Source organism: Erithacus rubecula (genome assembly GCF_903797595.1).
Source record: "Erithacus rubecula genome assembly, contig: SUPER_Z_unloc_3, whole genome shotgun sequence".
In the NCBI taxonomy this organism is placed as follows: domain Eukaryota; kingdom Metazoa; phylum Chordata; class Aves; order Passeriformes; family Muscicapidae; genus Erithacus; species Erithacus rubecula.
In genome coordinates this window covers 3,032,176-3,048,645 of record NW_027635944.1, presented here as the reverse complement: position 1 = coordinate 3,048,645, position 16,470 = coordinate 3,032,176, and the positions used below count along the sequence as shown (strand labels likewise).

Genomic DNA, 16,470 nt, shown 5'->3' with positions numbered 1-16,470 from the left:
ATGTACCTGCATTTAAGTGTATAGATAAATACCACAGGTTAAATATTTGTGCATGCACATAAGCAACACACAGTTTCTGTTCATCTTATTATATATATTGACTTTTAGTAAGCACTGTAGTGGAATTAGATTGCCTTTCAATTCAAGAGTAAGGCCATCACAACCTGCAAGGAGAAATCCTTTAGAAGCAAGAATGGATTGTGCACTGTAAAGACATTAGTTTCTCCTCATTAACACTGAGCATTTTTATCTTCCACTGCTGTTTTTCTGAAGTTACTTGCATTCCCCCTGAGAAAAATTGGTGTTCTGCAGCTCATTAGTTCCATACATAGAATTAAAGGTGCAAGAGAAATGCTCATGTAATCATCTGGGAAAATGGATGGGTTCAACAACATCATGGGTAGCATGAATAAGAAAGCTTAAGTTATGTCACTGGAATCCCATCTTTATCACATTACCTAGTTATATGTTGAGGCCCATTTCTGTTCAGACAGAATGTTTTAGGATTTATGATAAACATAGCTGGAATAATTATCTCAGAAGGGCATTATAACCAAGACTTTTGAGATTATTCTGGAGATTGCTGTAAACCTAGTCTCTTGAAGTCAAGGACTTTAGAACAGTCAGGACAACAGAAATCAGTTTGTTTAATGCTGCTGAAAATACAAACTAATGTGCAAAAATTGTTCCAGGACTGTCATAAGGAATTTACTTTTAAAAATAGTTGTTATTATTCTGTTGATTAAAATAAAATTTAGAACTGCTAGATTCTAATTTGAAATTCTAGAGTGTAAATGAAGAATAGAAATATTGAGATCATTGAGTTGTCCCTAAACAGTATTTTGTAGCATGCTTTTGATACCTGACTAGGTTTTTAGCAATTGTGCATATTAACTTTCAGTTTAACTTTCCAGTTTACTATTTTCATGGATTGTTTCTTACACAGGAAGTGATCTCCAGAATGGCATTTTGGGATTCATTCCAGAAGTACAAAGTGGCCTGGTACTTGATGAAGACTCAGAAAACAGAAAGGTGCTGCTGACTGTGGCACGACAACCAAACAGGTGCAGGCAGCAGCAATTCCAGCTCTTTCCACCCTCTGTAATACATTATCTTGAATCACAAGAGCTACTGAGAGTGGAAGAGGTTTTCATCACAGGATTTTATAGAAATGTTTCCCTTTTAGCTCTTTCAATAGCTTCACAGATTTTGTCAACAGGGCATTTAAGTTGTGAATATATTTGGGTCTGTCACTTCATTGGTATCAAGCAGAAACAGGAAAAAACTCAGATGCTTACCATTTTATACTGTAAGTCAGCAAGTGCAAAGATTTTGCTTAAGGTAAAGTATTTGCTAAAGGTGTAAGTCCAGTTCTCACCTCTCTGTGTAATGTAAGTAGGTATGAATACTACAAGGAGCAATTAGGAAGTTATGCAAGTGTCAGTATGTCTTCATTTTTTTTCTAATTAGCATACACACACACACACACACATATTTATATATATATAGTGTAAATTTATGTGTACTTTAAAAAATATCAAGTATGGTAAGTCTCTTAGATTTACAGGAAAGACAAATTCTACCTGGCTTTCCAGACCAATAGTTCCTATAGTATTAATGAAAGTACTTGGGCACGTCCCTGCTTTCCAAGCACCAGTGTCTCTTATTCAGATAATCATGTGTTATCTGAAACAAAAATTAAAAAGAATCTGCGTTCTTCCCATATTTTCTTTATTTTCCTCTTTTGTTACTTTTTTATAAGCTAAATAGATATTAGAGGAATAAATTTAAATTAAAAGAGCTATTTTTTCATTTTAAATCAGTTTATCCCATAATGATAAGTTTTGAATAATAACATAAAATGCATGTTACATCTGTGCTTTATGTTTCCTAACTCTATTGTGCCCTCCTTTAGTACATGCATACTCCTCTCTTTTGCTTACAGGGCTTTTGAAGATGTAACAATCTTCTGGCGTGTGACCTTTAATAAAACAGCTGTTGTCCTTCTGAAGGATGGTGTGAACTTGGAGAATGAGTTTGTGTCTGTGCTGGGAGACACAACCTGTGTGGCAGGTCAAACTATGTGCAATATCTCCATTGAGATAAAACCTGATAATGTAAGTAATTATTGCTCATTTACGTACAGCATTGAATTGCAATTTGTCAAGATGAAAAAACTCCTCTGATCCAGAGGAACTGAGGCTTAGTCTTGAAGATAGCAATTTGATATCTGCTCAGCTTCTGTGGAACATGTTTATTCATAGTCTTGTACTGCCTCTATTATGACTGATAATAAATAAGTATTTAGTTTGAAGAGTAAATTATAGATCTTATATTTTTATATAACAGTAAGAAGAAAGAATGGAGTTGTTTCAATGAAAGGTTCTATCATACACTCTTATCCTTCACCCAGTAAGTTTTTCATCTATCGAAGTATTTCTTAGGGTGGTTTACAGAAAACATTCTGTAAGTAATATGCAAGTAATTCTGCAAGTAATATGCCATTGCACAAAAAAACCTTTCAGTCTAATTTCTGTGTAATTTTATATTCCTAAATCTAGCACAGTGATCTGTGAAAGCTCATAAAACTGCATAAGAATCTTCGAGTGTCTAAAAATCTGTGTCTGTTCACATATATCTTGTTCACATCCTCCTAATTCAATTTAGGAGCAATCATCCACTAAATTGCTCTTGTCTAAGTCTAACAGTCTTGTGAGACCCAGTTGGCACACTAAAATACAGACATGATTGTATTAACACAAAACACAGTATTCAGTCATTTTTATTAAGAAGAGAAGGAAAAAATATTTTAGTGTGAATACCCAGTGGTTAGAGTAGTCCCTTAAGAAAGGAAGGATGAATATTTGCCATTCGTTTAAAGTTGGAGAGTTTTAAATTTTCTAAGAAATTATCCTTGCACCCAGGCCAGTGGCAAAGCCAAGGTGTGGGCAATGGAAAATCAGAGGATGGGAAGATTTCCGTGTTTTTTTCTGACTCAGTTCTAGAAATATTGCAAAATGCTGTATGTGGGAAATAGGGATTTCCTATTTAGCAAGTAGGATGCATTCCCTTAGTTCACTTACAGGGCCATTTTCCTTCTCCATCTTCAGATGTTATCTTTACATTACAGAGCCAATTAATAGGTGTATAGGGCACAGGCTTGCCTTGCTGAGTAAACTGAGATTATTAAACTTTTAAACTGAGATTAAACTTTAGACCAAAGAAGTGATATCATATTTAATGACAGCTGTGCCGAAGCTGCAGAGACATGCAGTTGTGCCACATGAAACACAAGCCTGTGCCATTCTAGCAAGTGCTAATGGAAGGCTGAAGCTCCCCATTTACCCCAATATAATTGTGCCTGTCATTAGTCAAGAATATTCCATTTAGAGAACAACTTAACAATTTAATTGAAATTGTATGGTATTTATCCCTCCAAATATTTCCTAATTCTTCTTCCAGTTCTTCTTTCAGATGTTAGCTCGTAAATTAGTTGGAAATGCATTAAAAATGAGAAAAATACATTAAATAAGTACTTTACACTTTTGTAGTGCACATTCTAGCTTTTGTAAGTTTTACTTCATCTGCAGTACTGACTTTATAAGCTAAAAATCCTAGAATTAAAGTAGGATTTCCAAGAACTCATTGCTGAAACACAAATTTTTTATCTATGCCTGGATGCCAGGCACCCACCCACTCTCTATCACTCCTCTGTGCAGCTGGTCAGAGGAGAGAAAATATAACAAAGGGTTCATGAGTTGAGACAAGGACCAGGAGAGATCACTCACCAAACACCATCATGGGAAAAACAGGCTCAGAGATGTTAAATGAATTTTTTGCTAACAAAATCAGATCAGGATAATGAGAAGTAAACTAATACCTTAAAACACCTTCTGCCCTCCCCTCCCTCCTTCCAGCTCTACCTCTTCCCCTCCAGCAGCAAGCAGAGTTGGGAAGTGGTGGTTACATTCATTTCATCACACATTGTTCCTGCTGCTGCTTAGGAAGAGGAATCTTTCTCCTGCTCCACCATGGGGTCCCTCCAGTGGGAAACTTCAACATCCCACAGGCAGCAGTTCTTCATAAACTGCTGCAGCATTGTCACCCTTGCACAGAGTGCAGTCCTTCAAGGACAGGCTGCTTCAGTGTGGGTCCCCCACATGGTCACAAGTCTCTCCAGGAAGTAAAATAGTAAAAAATTGGCTTCAATGATTGCCATTTTTATTATGCTATTTTCTTGTAAGGAAATACTTATTTTTTCTTTTTTCTCAAGTTGACTTCACAAGTATATATGATAGGTACAATCTTTCCAATTATTTTTTTGAATTTTAGTAATTGGATATCTATTTTTAAATTTACATTTGTGTTGTAGGTTCAAAATATAAGATGAAGCAAAACGTGATATTGTAAACTTAACAGTGCTACCTTATTTTCAATAAGAAGACAAAGCTCCACAGCCTGTGTTTTCAGACATATATCTCTGTATGTGAAACATCACAAATAGTATTGTCTGAGCTCTGCAATTTTCAATAAATTCAGTTTAGTGTGCAAATCTACTGAATTTACTCTTGCAAAACCATGCATAAATGTATTGGTATTTAAATGCTAGGATCATATGTAAAATGCTTTTCAGAACTTTAACTGAGTTTAGTGCTTGAATACAGGAGAGTTATTATGCAAATTAATTGCATTTTCAAAATTGCATACTTAATTGTCTGCAGTTTTTCCAAAAGTGAGCCCTTTTTGTAAAGGAAAAAAAAAATGAAAGAGCAAATTGTTCATAGATTGTACATCTGTGTAATTCCATAATCTGGAAGATGGCACTCTTGGAGTGTTTACTGTCATTTATGTCCAATTTACAGCCACAATACCTGCACTATTTGAATAGCTACTGTAATGCAGTAAGTTCTATGTGAAAATCTGGGATTTAATTACTGTGCCTGACAGAGTGATGCCCATTGCAGTATTGTTTTTAGGATATATTTTATTGTACTTCTTGCACATGTCAGGAACCATGCTTGTGGAAAGTGTTATTAAAGTGATCCAATGTGCATACAATTAATATATAAACATTTATTTAAAGCTGAAAGTTATTACTAGATCTTATAATGATATGAAAATCATCCCTCACTTACAGGTACCAGAATTTGAAACTTATGTTTTTGTTGAGCTGTATGCTGTAAGCACAGGAGCTGCTTTGAACAACAGTGCCAGATTTGCATTTATAACTGTCCTGGAAAGTGATGCTCCTCATGGTTTAGTGTATTTTGCTGTGGGATCTCGATTTGCTGTGGCTTATAAGAAGACAGCTTTAATCAGTCTACAAGTTCTTAGAGATTCTAGTACATCAGTAACCACAATGGTTAGCTACAGTATGCAGGTAAGACTTATTATTATTTAATTTATTTTTACATCTCTTTTTCTGACCTTTAGGAAAGCAGACTTCCAGCTCTTTAGGGAGATACTCAGGGGTTTCCCCTGAGAGACTGCTCTCAGCAACAAGGGAGTGGAACAGAGCTGACAGAACTTTAAGAAAGTCTTCTATAGAACACAGGAGCTAGCAATCCCCAGGAGCAAGAAATCAGGCAATGAAGGCAGGAGACTGGCATTGCTGAGTCAGAACTTGCTGGTCAAACTAAAGAGAAAGAAGCAAGTGCACAAGCAGTTTAAGCAAGGACAGGTGAGCTGGGAAGAGAATAGAGATGGAGTGTGAATGTGTAGGGAAGGCCAAGGTGAAGCTGAAAGTGAATCTGGCAAGGGGCACAAAAAATAACAGGAGAGGCTTCTAGAGGTAGGTTAACCAGAAAGGGAAGGTAGAAGAAAGTGTTTCCCCCTGATAAGCAATGCTGGAACTGATAGCAACAGATTAACAAAAGGCTGATGAGCTCTACAACTTCTTTTCCTACACCTCTGACGTGGATGGACAGCAGGATGGGGCATGGGGAACAAGTCACTCCCACTGTATGGGAAAATCAGGTTCATGACCACCTGAGAAAACTGAATGTACACAGCTCTATGGGATCCAGAGAGATGCATCCTAGAGTCCTGAGGGAATTGGCTGATGATGTTGCCAAGATAGTGTCCCTTGTTATTTGAAAGGTCTTGACAATGAGGTGAAATCCCTGGTGACTGGAAAAAGGGTATTACTATACCCATCTTTAAAAAATGAAGGGTAGAAAGGAAGACCAGTCAGCCCCACCTCTCTGCCTGGGACTGCTATGGAACAATTCCTCCTAGGAGCTGTGTTAAGGCACATGAAGGACAGGGAAGAGACTGGAGAGAGCCAGCACAACTTGAGCAAGGGCAAGTCCTGCCTGGCCAGACTAGTGGGCTTCTCTGGTGGGGGGACTCGCAGTGTACAAGGAAAAGGCTACAGATGTAATTTATTCTCTAAAGCCTTTGACACAGTCCCCAAAAACATCCCTCTCTCTAAACTGGAGAGAGATGGATTTAATGTTGGGTTTGAAGGGCTGTGATTGAATTTGATTGATAACAAAGTGTCTGGATGGTCAGACCCAGAGGGCCAATGGCTCAGAGTCCTGATGGACATCAGTGACAAGTGGTGTGTCTCAGGGATCTGTTTGGGCCCAGGGTTATTTACTGCATTTAATGGTCAAGCATTGCTGGATCTAGATTGCTTGGTTTTCTGCTACTAAAAGACATTTTTCTTACTGCATTGTCAAGAATAATTTTTTTAGCAGTATCTTTCAGTGACCTCAAAGATTATGGTCAGCCAGGCATCTAATATATTTCTTTCTTCTAAGGCTCTTGTGAGCCTTAAATTTTTGAGGCTTTTTCATCTGAAATTAAGTTTTTTTCCTGATGGATATGTATACAACATCCAGACAGCAGGACACGTGCTCTGTAAGGGCACAAATGTATTAGTAGCAGAACATACTTAGGAAAAGAGAGAAAAAGAGAGAAATTTCATGAAATTTTATTCAATTTTCTTGGAGTTCTAAACAAAAAAATGGATCTTCTTATCAAAAATATCACATTCTAAGGTAAATTTTATCATCCACATTAATTTTTAAGATATTTACGTCTGTAGTACAAGACTATTCTAGCTCTTGCCACTTTTTTCTCTTAAATGCATGCCTCACTCATTATTGCAGCTGATAAAGTTTCTCCTTTAGCAGATCTGCAAAAACATGATTCCTGCCACTTCCTTAGTATCTGTGAATCCAGCATCAGGGCACAGGCTACAAGAAATATTCTTTAAAGTTTACCATCACATTGGAGTAGTACCTGGCCTGATGTACTTTGAATATTTATTATTTTATGCCTAAAATCATTATTTTGGGGGTGTTATATACTGACCCTTCATAATAAAAAATGTTCTGCATTCTGTTACTATATTGAATGCATATGGGCAGTGTTTCAATTAGATTTTGTGGTAACAAATTTTCACAACCTAAGAATTCACAATAATTTAGCTGTTATACAGAAAAGAAATTGATAGTTCTCAGTGTATATTTAAACTAAAATATAGTGGGCAGTCTCTTATCCATTTGTATTTTTTACAACCAACCTTCTTTGGACATTTTTTGTTTTGAGGGTGCATGGCCAAGTACTAAAGTATTGGTATTATAACTAGCTTTAAAATAAGAGGCCACAGCAGACAGGAAGGCAGTAACTGGAAACTGATGTTCATCTCATCCCTACAAAGGTTTCTTAGAAATTGTTCTTGTTACAAGTGCTTTTATTACTGCTTATTTTCATTTCCTAGCTCTCAGTGGGAAGGGATAAATTAAAGGAAATTCCCTGCTTGAATTTTCACAGATGATTATGTCTACTGCAATTTTGAACAGTTGCAGGCTGCATTGGCTTACCAGGTTCTCCAGTGAACTCAGAAAATGTCTGATTCATTTCATAAATAAGCTCTATTAATAAAAGCTAAATATTTTCAAAAGGGGCGTCGTGTTTCACAAATAAAAATACTCATTTTATTCAGTACAAAACAGAACTTAGGAGTCAATATACAAGCTGCACTTATTAAATTAATATCTACTTTTGAAAAATAATACAGTTGAATAATAGCTCAGAAAGTTAGGTTCTTCTTAAGGAAAGTTTATTATATTACCAGATATAATGTCATGATTATGGCAAATGACAAAAAGAACAAGACTTTGAAGAACTAAACAGTAACTGCTAACCTCACAGAAGGTAAAAACAGTGTTCCTTCACAAGGAAATAAGGCCATGTAGCAGAGATAAATTCATCTATCTGCCTTGCATGAGTGCTCTATAGTGTTTGCTTTGCCTTTGTATTAACTGGATTATTCATCTTTTGTGTATTGTGGGATTGAAAATACCATGACTTGATATTAATTTGGACACAAATTTCCAAAACTTTTGCATTTCTTTTATTTAGTTTTCTATGTATTTGTAATGCTCTTCTCTATGCTGAAGTGAAGGACTTTGTGCTGCAGTCATAGTCTTACATCAACACTTCTGCAATTCACCTATGTGCCAACATTTCTGTAGTATTTGTTCACACAGAAAAGTTTTGTGGTTTTTGTTCTGGAAAAGAAAGAGTGGGACCCTGTTTACTATTGACCATATATATATAATTCTGTTCTTAGGTTTGATGTATTACTAATTCAGGAAGATAATTATTTTGGATGTAATTTTTTAATCACTCATAACTGCTTTTTGAAAGAGAACTTCTTTTTTACACATTTTTTTTTTAGCCATTTAAACTGTGTTCTACAGCAAGTGGTTTTGAACAATTTTGTTGATCATAATATTACCTGAAACTTTTTTGGTTTGTTTTAAGGAGCTGCAAAAACCTGAACCTATTGGACGGACCTTCATATCTCCAGCTGTGGCAGGACAAGATTTTGCCAAGTCTGAAGGTTTATTGACTTTTGAACGTGGACAGAGAAATGCATTCCTGGATGTGACCCTGACTCCAAAGACAGGGTCTTTAAATCCATTTCCTAAACGTTTCCAGGTTGTGCTTTCTAATCCCACAGGCGGTGCCAGGGTAGATGATGTGTATGGTATTTCTAACATCACCATTGTCTCAGATTTGGATTCCTTGCCAGTTTGGGGACTGATTGATCAACTGCATCAGCCTGTTGATGACACTATTTTGCACAGAGTCCTTCAGAATCTGAATGTCAAAGTGGCTACAGAAACTACAGAAGAGCAACTTACTGCTGTGGTGCATATAATAGATAAGGTAAACCCTTCCTATTCTTTCTTCAATGTCTAATGACATTAATTAGAGTGTAATAACACAACAAGGCACATACATATATAAAATAAGGCAGTTAGCATCCACAGCAGTGACTCAGAAGCACAGATGGCAAAAGTACAAGTGGAAATTGTGAAGTCCTACAATCAAGGAAGGAGTTTGTCTGCCACTAGTTAGGATGGTGGCAAGAAATCAGGAATCAAATAGGTTGAAATAAGCAGCCAGTATTAATTTTGCATACATAAATCTGTCTAACTCTAGAGTTCCCACTGTGCAATTTTCCCTTTGGTGCTGTAGTTTCGTAGAGCTTGTTATATTTTCTTGACTCTTAGGTCAGACCTTTGTTGATTTTAGGCCTGGCACAGCCCCTGCTCATGTCTTTACAGCAGACTGCAGGCAACACACAAGCAAATCCTGCCTGGGCCAGCTGGAGTCTGTTTTAGTCTTAACCAAGCATCAGTCTTTTTTCCTCCAGTAGCTTAGGGAATTGGGTTATCAGGGTAGGTAAGTGCTAAAGCATTCCACTAAGTTCTGTGAAAATTATGAACTAGTTTTATGGTATTCTGTCTCTTCTGGACACTTGGAATAATGCACAGAAGATAGAAAATGTCTAAATACCTAGATTCAAAGCATTATAACGATATTCATTCAGTTTTTTATTGTTGCCACACAGAAAACAGATAAAATAATTTCTAAAATTCCTCAGGAATTCCACAATGTTTGATTGTTAAAGAATGAAAAATGTCACATCCTTTCTTTAATAATCAAATTCCCTGTCAGGCATATCTTTGTGTAGTTTTGACAGACTGTGTCTTATGCCTTAGAAGCAGTGATCAGGAGTTGGGAAATATTCTGAACTTTCTGAAAGAACATTGGAATCCCAGTGAAGATACCACTAAACCATTGAACATGAGAAAATATTACAAGATGATGCCTTTGATTTCTTCTTCTCTCATTAGGTTACAGGTGTAGGTGAAGAGCTGCTACTCACTGATAAAAGTAGAAGTCTTTTCTATGAGATACTCTGTGCTCTGGCAAGCCCAAAACGTGAGGACACACAAGGATATAGCCTGCTTGCTGAGGTGACTGAGAAATTTGCTTTTTCTCTGTTGACTGGGATAAAGTGTGGATCACCAGGAGAAAGGTTAGTAAGCTTAAATTCAAAATATGTTTTGTAAATGCATGACAAATTATCAATACAGGAGATCTAAATTACATTTCCAGAAAAGATATTTGTCTCCTATCTGGTATGTTACCCATATGTGAATGTGTTGTTACAGTGTCATGGTCTTACAAAGCGCTGTGTCTTAGTGCCAATATATAGTGCTTTGTATGATTGGGTGCCACACATAACTCTTATTTTGGTATGGGGTAGATATAGGAACATGAGTCAGGAGATCTGGCGTGTATTGACCCACATTTAGCTCAGGTATTGCCTGGAAAAGTATTCATCATTCTGGCTAAGAAAATTATGCAGAACAATGTTCTAAGCCTTAAGTGAAAGCTGGCAATCCAGAATTTTTGCTGGTGTTTTGTAATTTGTATGTTCTTGGTTGGCTCATTTGAACCTTGTTTTAAAATTTTTAAAGCTACATGTAGTTTCAAATTACTAGTTTTGTCTCCAGGGTTAATGGGCAGGGGAAACAGGTGACTGAAAAAGAGATTATTCTTTTTTGTGAGGCAGATGGATTTAAACACTGTGTTTCTCTCATTGAGGATGTATTAAACATCTGGTTGGTGGAATGTGTCTTCAGTGTTTAAAAAATTATAAGTTGAAATTCTTTATTCCAAGTTTTTTTTGCAACATATGTTGGGGAAAAAAGCAAAGCGACATCCTCCATTTTAATGCTGCCCCTGTTTTTAGACTCAGTTCTACATCAAGCTGTTATAAGGTGAGTATTTTGATAACCTAGTTTACTATGGACAGATTTTAGTTGCAGGTCATGAGGAGCAAATCCCAGAGAGGAAATTAAGAAGCTGAAATATCAACCTTTTTTTTTTTTTTTTTTCCCCCACAGAAACTGAAATGTGCCAATTAAATATCATAAGCCTAGAAATGATGAATTAATAAAATACTAACAAATCACAAATGCCTTTTAGAGTCATCAACATGATGAATAATGAAGTTTGGTCCCATTTACCAGTCCTACTGCTTTTCCATTTCCACAGAGGCAAAAATATCCTTGACAGCTGCCCATATATTGCAATAATGGCTCACAACTGGTTTCCTCAACAAATCAATGGACATAGATTTAATGGAAAAGATGGGGATTCTATTCAAGTACCTGAACATCTCCTAGAGGTCTCTGTAGTATTATCATCTTCCCAGGAAGAGAACTGTGAATCTGTACAGTTCACAGAATACAGCAGTCAGCAATGGTTCCTTACTGGAGATAAAGAACTTGCCCTAAAGAACAAGGTTTGAAAATAATACAATTTTCTTCTATGAGAAATTGTTTCAATTTAGATATTGCTCAAAACATAATAAATGTATTTAAAATAATGTGAGCATTTTTATGGTTGTCTCTGATTAAAATCAGCAATGTATAGAATCTTAAATGTATCCTTACATTGTGCATGTTGTTTCAGGTTTTTTCAATGAGCTTGAAGGGTCGGAGTTCACAACCTTTGAAAGATAACAATGAAGTAATTTACCGTGTTTATGCTGAAGGAAGTCGGATTGTTCCTCAGAAGTCTCTGTGTCTCCTCTGGAATCAAGCTGCTGAAAGGTTATTTTATTATTGTGTTTAGTTTTCCATTTTCTACCATGAATCCATGTATTACTATAAAATGTGATAACTCCAATTAAATCATTTGCAAGTATAAAATTGATCCATTTCATGTCTTTTTTCCTTAATTTTTCTGGCCCTTTTACCAGTACCTAAATTTTTTCTTATAATAAAATGAGTAGTTATTCTAGCTCAGATATTTCTCAGACTTCTGCCCTCTTTTCATCAAAATATCATTTAGATTGTATAATGATGCATTAGGTTACGTGACAGCTCATAAATCCCAAAATTGCATCAATGAATGTGTTAATGATTTGAAGATAATTATGTTCTGTATCCTGTTGAAGTCTACTTAGTTTAGATTAAATTTCATTAGACCAATTGGATGATATCAGCCTGCTGTTGATAAAGACTCTATCTCTTCAGGAGAGATGCACCACAATTTACCTGTATGCTCTTCTTTTATCTATGCACAATTTTCAGTATAAATGGCATAGGATATCACCTGTGGTATGCCTTTTCCTTTTTCCAAACCATTTCAGCAATGCTGAACCACTCCCCCAAAAAACCAACACCACCACCAACAAAAAAAAGCACCTGAATTTTAGTTTCAAACCAAAAAAAGAGCAGTATAAAATGTTCTCCATAACAGGGTAAGGTATTAAGCAAAGTTAAGTAACTATTTGAAGTCAGACAGACCTTGAAATTTAGCCAAACTTTTAACAACATGGCCACAAAAATTCTCTAGTAATTTAATAAATTTACAAATATTTAAAAAAAACCCAACATGAAATAGCTATAAATAACATTTTAGTCTCATGTAAATGTGCTTTTCTGAGCAGCATACATGAAAGATTACAGAAAACACCTCTGCAATAGTTTAGGGAAGTTGGTAATCCGGGAATACAACAAAAATTTTTAAGCCTGCTTACCATGTGAATTACACAAATTCATTTCCAACTTTGTGAAATTGTGTATTGTTTTGCAGCTGGCTGTCTGATAGTGGGTTCTGCAAAGTGGTCGATGACACATCAGATTATGTGGAATGCTCCTGTTCTCATATGTCCATTTATGCAGTTTATGCCCAAACAGATAACTTGTCTTCATACAACGAGGCTTTTTTTTCTTCTGGATTCATCTGCATTTCAGGTCAGTTCATTTAAGACTGTTTTCTCAATAATAACAACTGATGACCAGTAAAACTGATGGATTATTAACATTTTTAGTGGCTGATGACCATCTTTTTATTGAGTGGAATATTGAGTGAATGTTAACTAACTTCACTTTATTAAAGGTGCCAGCTTGTCTGGTATTTGCACCCTGACAAATTTTGCCACTGGAAAAAAAATGGCAAGCTTAGAAGTATCACAGGATCAACTAGGCTGGAAAAGATTTTGGAGGTCATCAAGTCCAACCTATTATGACCTAATAACACCTTGCCAGCTAGATAATGGCAATGAGTGCCACATCCAGTCTTTTCTTAAAGACCTCCAAGGGTGGTGGCTCCACCAGCTCCCTAGACAGCCCATTCCAATCTCTGCTGGCTTGTATTTTGGCACTTAGGGACAGCCTTGCCTTCCTGATGTATGTCCACTTTCCTGGATCCCTCTGCTTTGAGGTCTGTTTCTCAGAGTAATCTCCAAAACAGCATCCTGAATTCCACCCTCTAGAAGTCTAGTGTAGAAGTTTTATTGAAGTTTTGATATCCTTATTTCACCGAACATTGAGAACTGTATTATTGGTCACTGTGTCCCAGATGTCACCAGTGTCACCAGCTCCTCTCTGTTTGCCAACAGCAGGTCCAGCAGAGCCCCACCCCTGGCAGACTCCCACCAGCTGTGACAAAAAGCTCTCCTCCATGCAATCCAAGAACCTCTTAGACTGATTCTTTTCCACTATATTGAGTTCCCAGCAGATACCTGGCAGGTTAAATCTCTTAAAAGAAAAAGCACAGGCGATCTTGAAACATCCTGCAGCTGCTTATACAATAATTCATCCATCTCTTCATCCTGACATCCCACCAGGATGGCCCTGTTGGCCTTTCCCTAATTCTTACCCATGGTATTTGATCTTATTGACATTAATCCCGAGTTCCACAATGTCCAGAGCCTCCCTAAAACACAGAGACACCCCTCCACCTCTTCTCCCTCTGCTGTCCCTGGTGAAGAGCTTGTGGCCACCCACTGCAGTGCTCCACTCCTGGAGCATCCCACTGGGTTTCTGTGATGGTGGCTGTGCAATTGCTTTACTGCTGTACCATGGTTCCAGCTCCACATTTGTTACCACACTGCCTGCACAGTGTACAAGCACTTCAGCTGGGCTGCTGATCTCACCCCTGACTCTGCTTCCCACCCTTGGGCTCATCTTTGAGTGCCTTGTTTCACCCCCTTCCCCCTCAAACCCAGCTTAAAGCCCTCTCAGTCAGCCCTGCTGACTCTTGGGCTGGAATCCTTTTGCCTTTGTTAGACAGATGGAGCCCATCTGTCTCAAGCAGGCCTACTGCTGTAAAAATTGCCCTTGGTAGAAAAACCTGAATTCTTCTGATGGCACCAGCCCTTAAGCCATTAATTGATAACAGGGGTTTTCCTATTCCTTTCATCATTCATCCCTGTTCCTGAAGGAACTGAGCAGAACCACACCTGTGCTCCTGCCCCATCAACCAGTCAATCCAGAGCTCTGATGCCCCTTTAATTGGCCCTGGTACCCTCCTTGTCAACCTCATCACTGCCAACGTGGACATGCAGCAGTGGGTCATAATCAATTAGTTCAGGGAGATTCCTGCTGATATCCCATACCTGGGCCCAGGAAGGCTGCAGAACTTCCCTGTAAGATGGTCTAGTTGACATACAGGGCCCTCAGTTCCCCTCAGAAGGGAGCTACCCTTCTTTTATTCTTAATTTCCTGAGGTTGTGATCCATCTGACAGATGAAGTGCACCTGGGAGACTCTCCAGACAGATTTTTTTTGTTTACTGTCATCTGCCTGAGCCTCTGGATCCAGGGTCTGACACCTGTTTTGTAAGGGCTCCTGGGAAGGCAGTGGGGGTCAGGATGGAATTTTGCTTCCCCTCTGTGTAGGCACCCATTTCCATTCCCTCCATCTGCTAGGTCTCCTCTTTCTGCCTGATGGTAAGAGGGACAGAACTCCTCTGACTCCTGCCGAGCTTCTCTCAGGGTTGCAAGGCTGAAACTCCACCAGTCAATTTCTCTTTTACTCTCCGTAATACTCCTTAGCCTTTCCACTTCTTGTTTAAGCCCTGCCACCAGGGCACACCTGCACAGACCACTCACAGGTGCCTTTTGCACTGTCCCCAGGCTCAGACACTCCCTGCAGCCAGGGATCTAGACAGCTGTCTTTACTGGGGAACTCTGTTTGGTGTAGCACACTTTTGCTGGCAGCAGCAGCAATGGTTTTTGACTATCTGTAAACCATTGCTGGATCTAATCAAGTCGGTGGAAAAATAACCAAGAAACCTAACCAAAACACACCCATCTAAGATACAACTCACCAACAGGAGCCAGGAGAGCAGCTGCACGCCTCCTGTGCAAACTGCTGTGCAAACTGCAGTGCCATGCCCCTTTTTTGCCCAGTCTGGGTCAATACACTTCCCTAGAGCCATTAAAATCTCACACACACGGTCCTGCCACACCTGGCTGGCTGCTTCCTTGAGATGCTTTATTAAAAAGAGACAATATGTTATTCATTTGGGGGAAGAAACTTAAAAATTCTAAATTAATTTGTGTCTCTAGCAGCAGTACAGTCATCCTCTTTGTCAAATTTCTTTGACAATTTTATCTGGAATTTACACTCAGAAGTGATGACTCAGAGGAGACAGATTCCATTACTCTGCTGCCTAACTGCTGCCCAAAATCTTGGGAAAACATCAGCCTCGACAGCATAAGTCCCAAAGTGCCAGGCAGGAAGCAGGGGATCTAAGTTCTAAACTCAGCTTGGCTTCTGAAGGAGCCTTTCACATTGCACTTGGTTTACTACTATATTACAGCAATCACAAATAAAGTAATTTTACTTAGAGAATTTGTTTGGTTGAAAATGTACTCTTACACTGAGAGTAATGGTCTTAAGAAAAAATGCTAAATGGAATTCTTGACTAACTTTAACCCCCTTAAATGGGGGTCTGGGTGTGCTCCTTGTGAGGTTTATGGCTTTTGTGTTAGATCATCACTGTATGAGTAACAAAAATTGTGCAAGCAAGTACATCACTTGTTTATACCTTCCAAGCAAACTGCCCTAACAGATTAAATCTAGGCTCCTTATTTTTTTAAATGTCATCCAAATAAAATGAAGACAAAGAGGAAAAAGCTCTCAATTTTTTTACCTGCTCCACACAAATTGTTGGTTATATTTAACAATAAAAAAGGAGATTTTAACACATAAAAATAAGCAGATTTTAAAATACAATTGCTGCGTACAGAGAAAAAACAAGTAAGTTGATGAAACAAAATACTGTAAAATGCAAATGCTATAGGAACTGAAGAAAAAATTTATGCAAAAGCTAAGGATATATTTTCACTGAATTGCAA

The 16,470-nt window shown here is 37.8% G+C and overlaps 1 protein-coding gene across 1 annotated transcript in view; it reads left to right on the top strand.

The window, feature by feature from the left end:
- The window catches only part of ADGRV1 (adhesion G protein-coupled receptor V1), a 237,134-nt gene that overhangs the window by 108,950 nt on the left and 111,714 nt on the right, over window positions 1–16,470 (top strand). Inside the window, exons 76-83 of the mRNA XM_079331426.1 lie at window positions 947–1,064; window positions 1,946–2,117; window positions 5,138–5,380; window positions 8,779–9,186; window positions 10,161–10,345; window positions 11,371–11,620; window positions 11,791–11,930; window positions 12,919–13,079. Of these exons, the coding sequence (XP_079187552.1) occupies window positions 947–1,064; window positions 1,946–2,117; window positions 5,138–5,380; window positions 8,779–9,186; window positions 10,161–10,345; window positions 11,371–11,620; window positions 11,791–11,930; window positions 12,919–13,079 (1,677 nt within the window). The remainder of the gene's footprint in view (window positions 1–946; window positions 1,065–1,945; window positions 2,118–5,137; window positions 5,381–8,778; window positions 9,187–10,160; window positions 10,346–11,370; window positions 11,621–11,790; window positions 11,931–12,918; window positions 13,080–16,470) is intronic.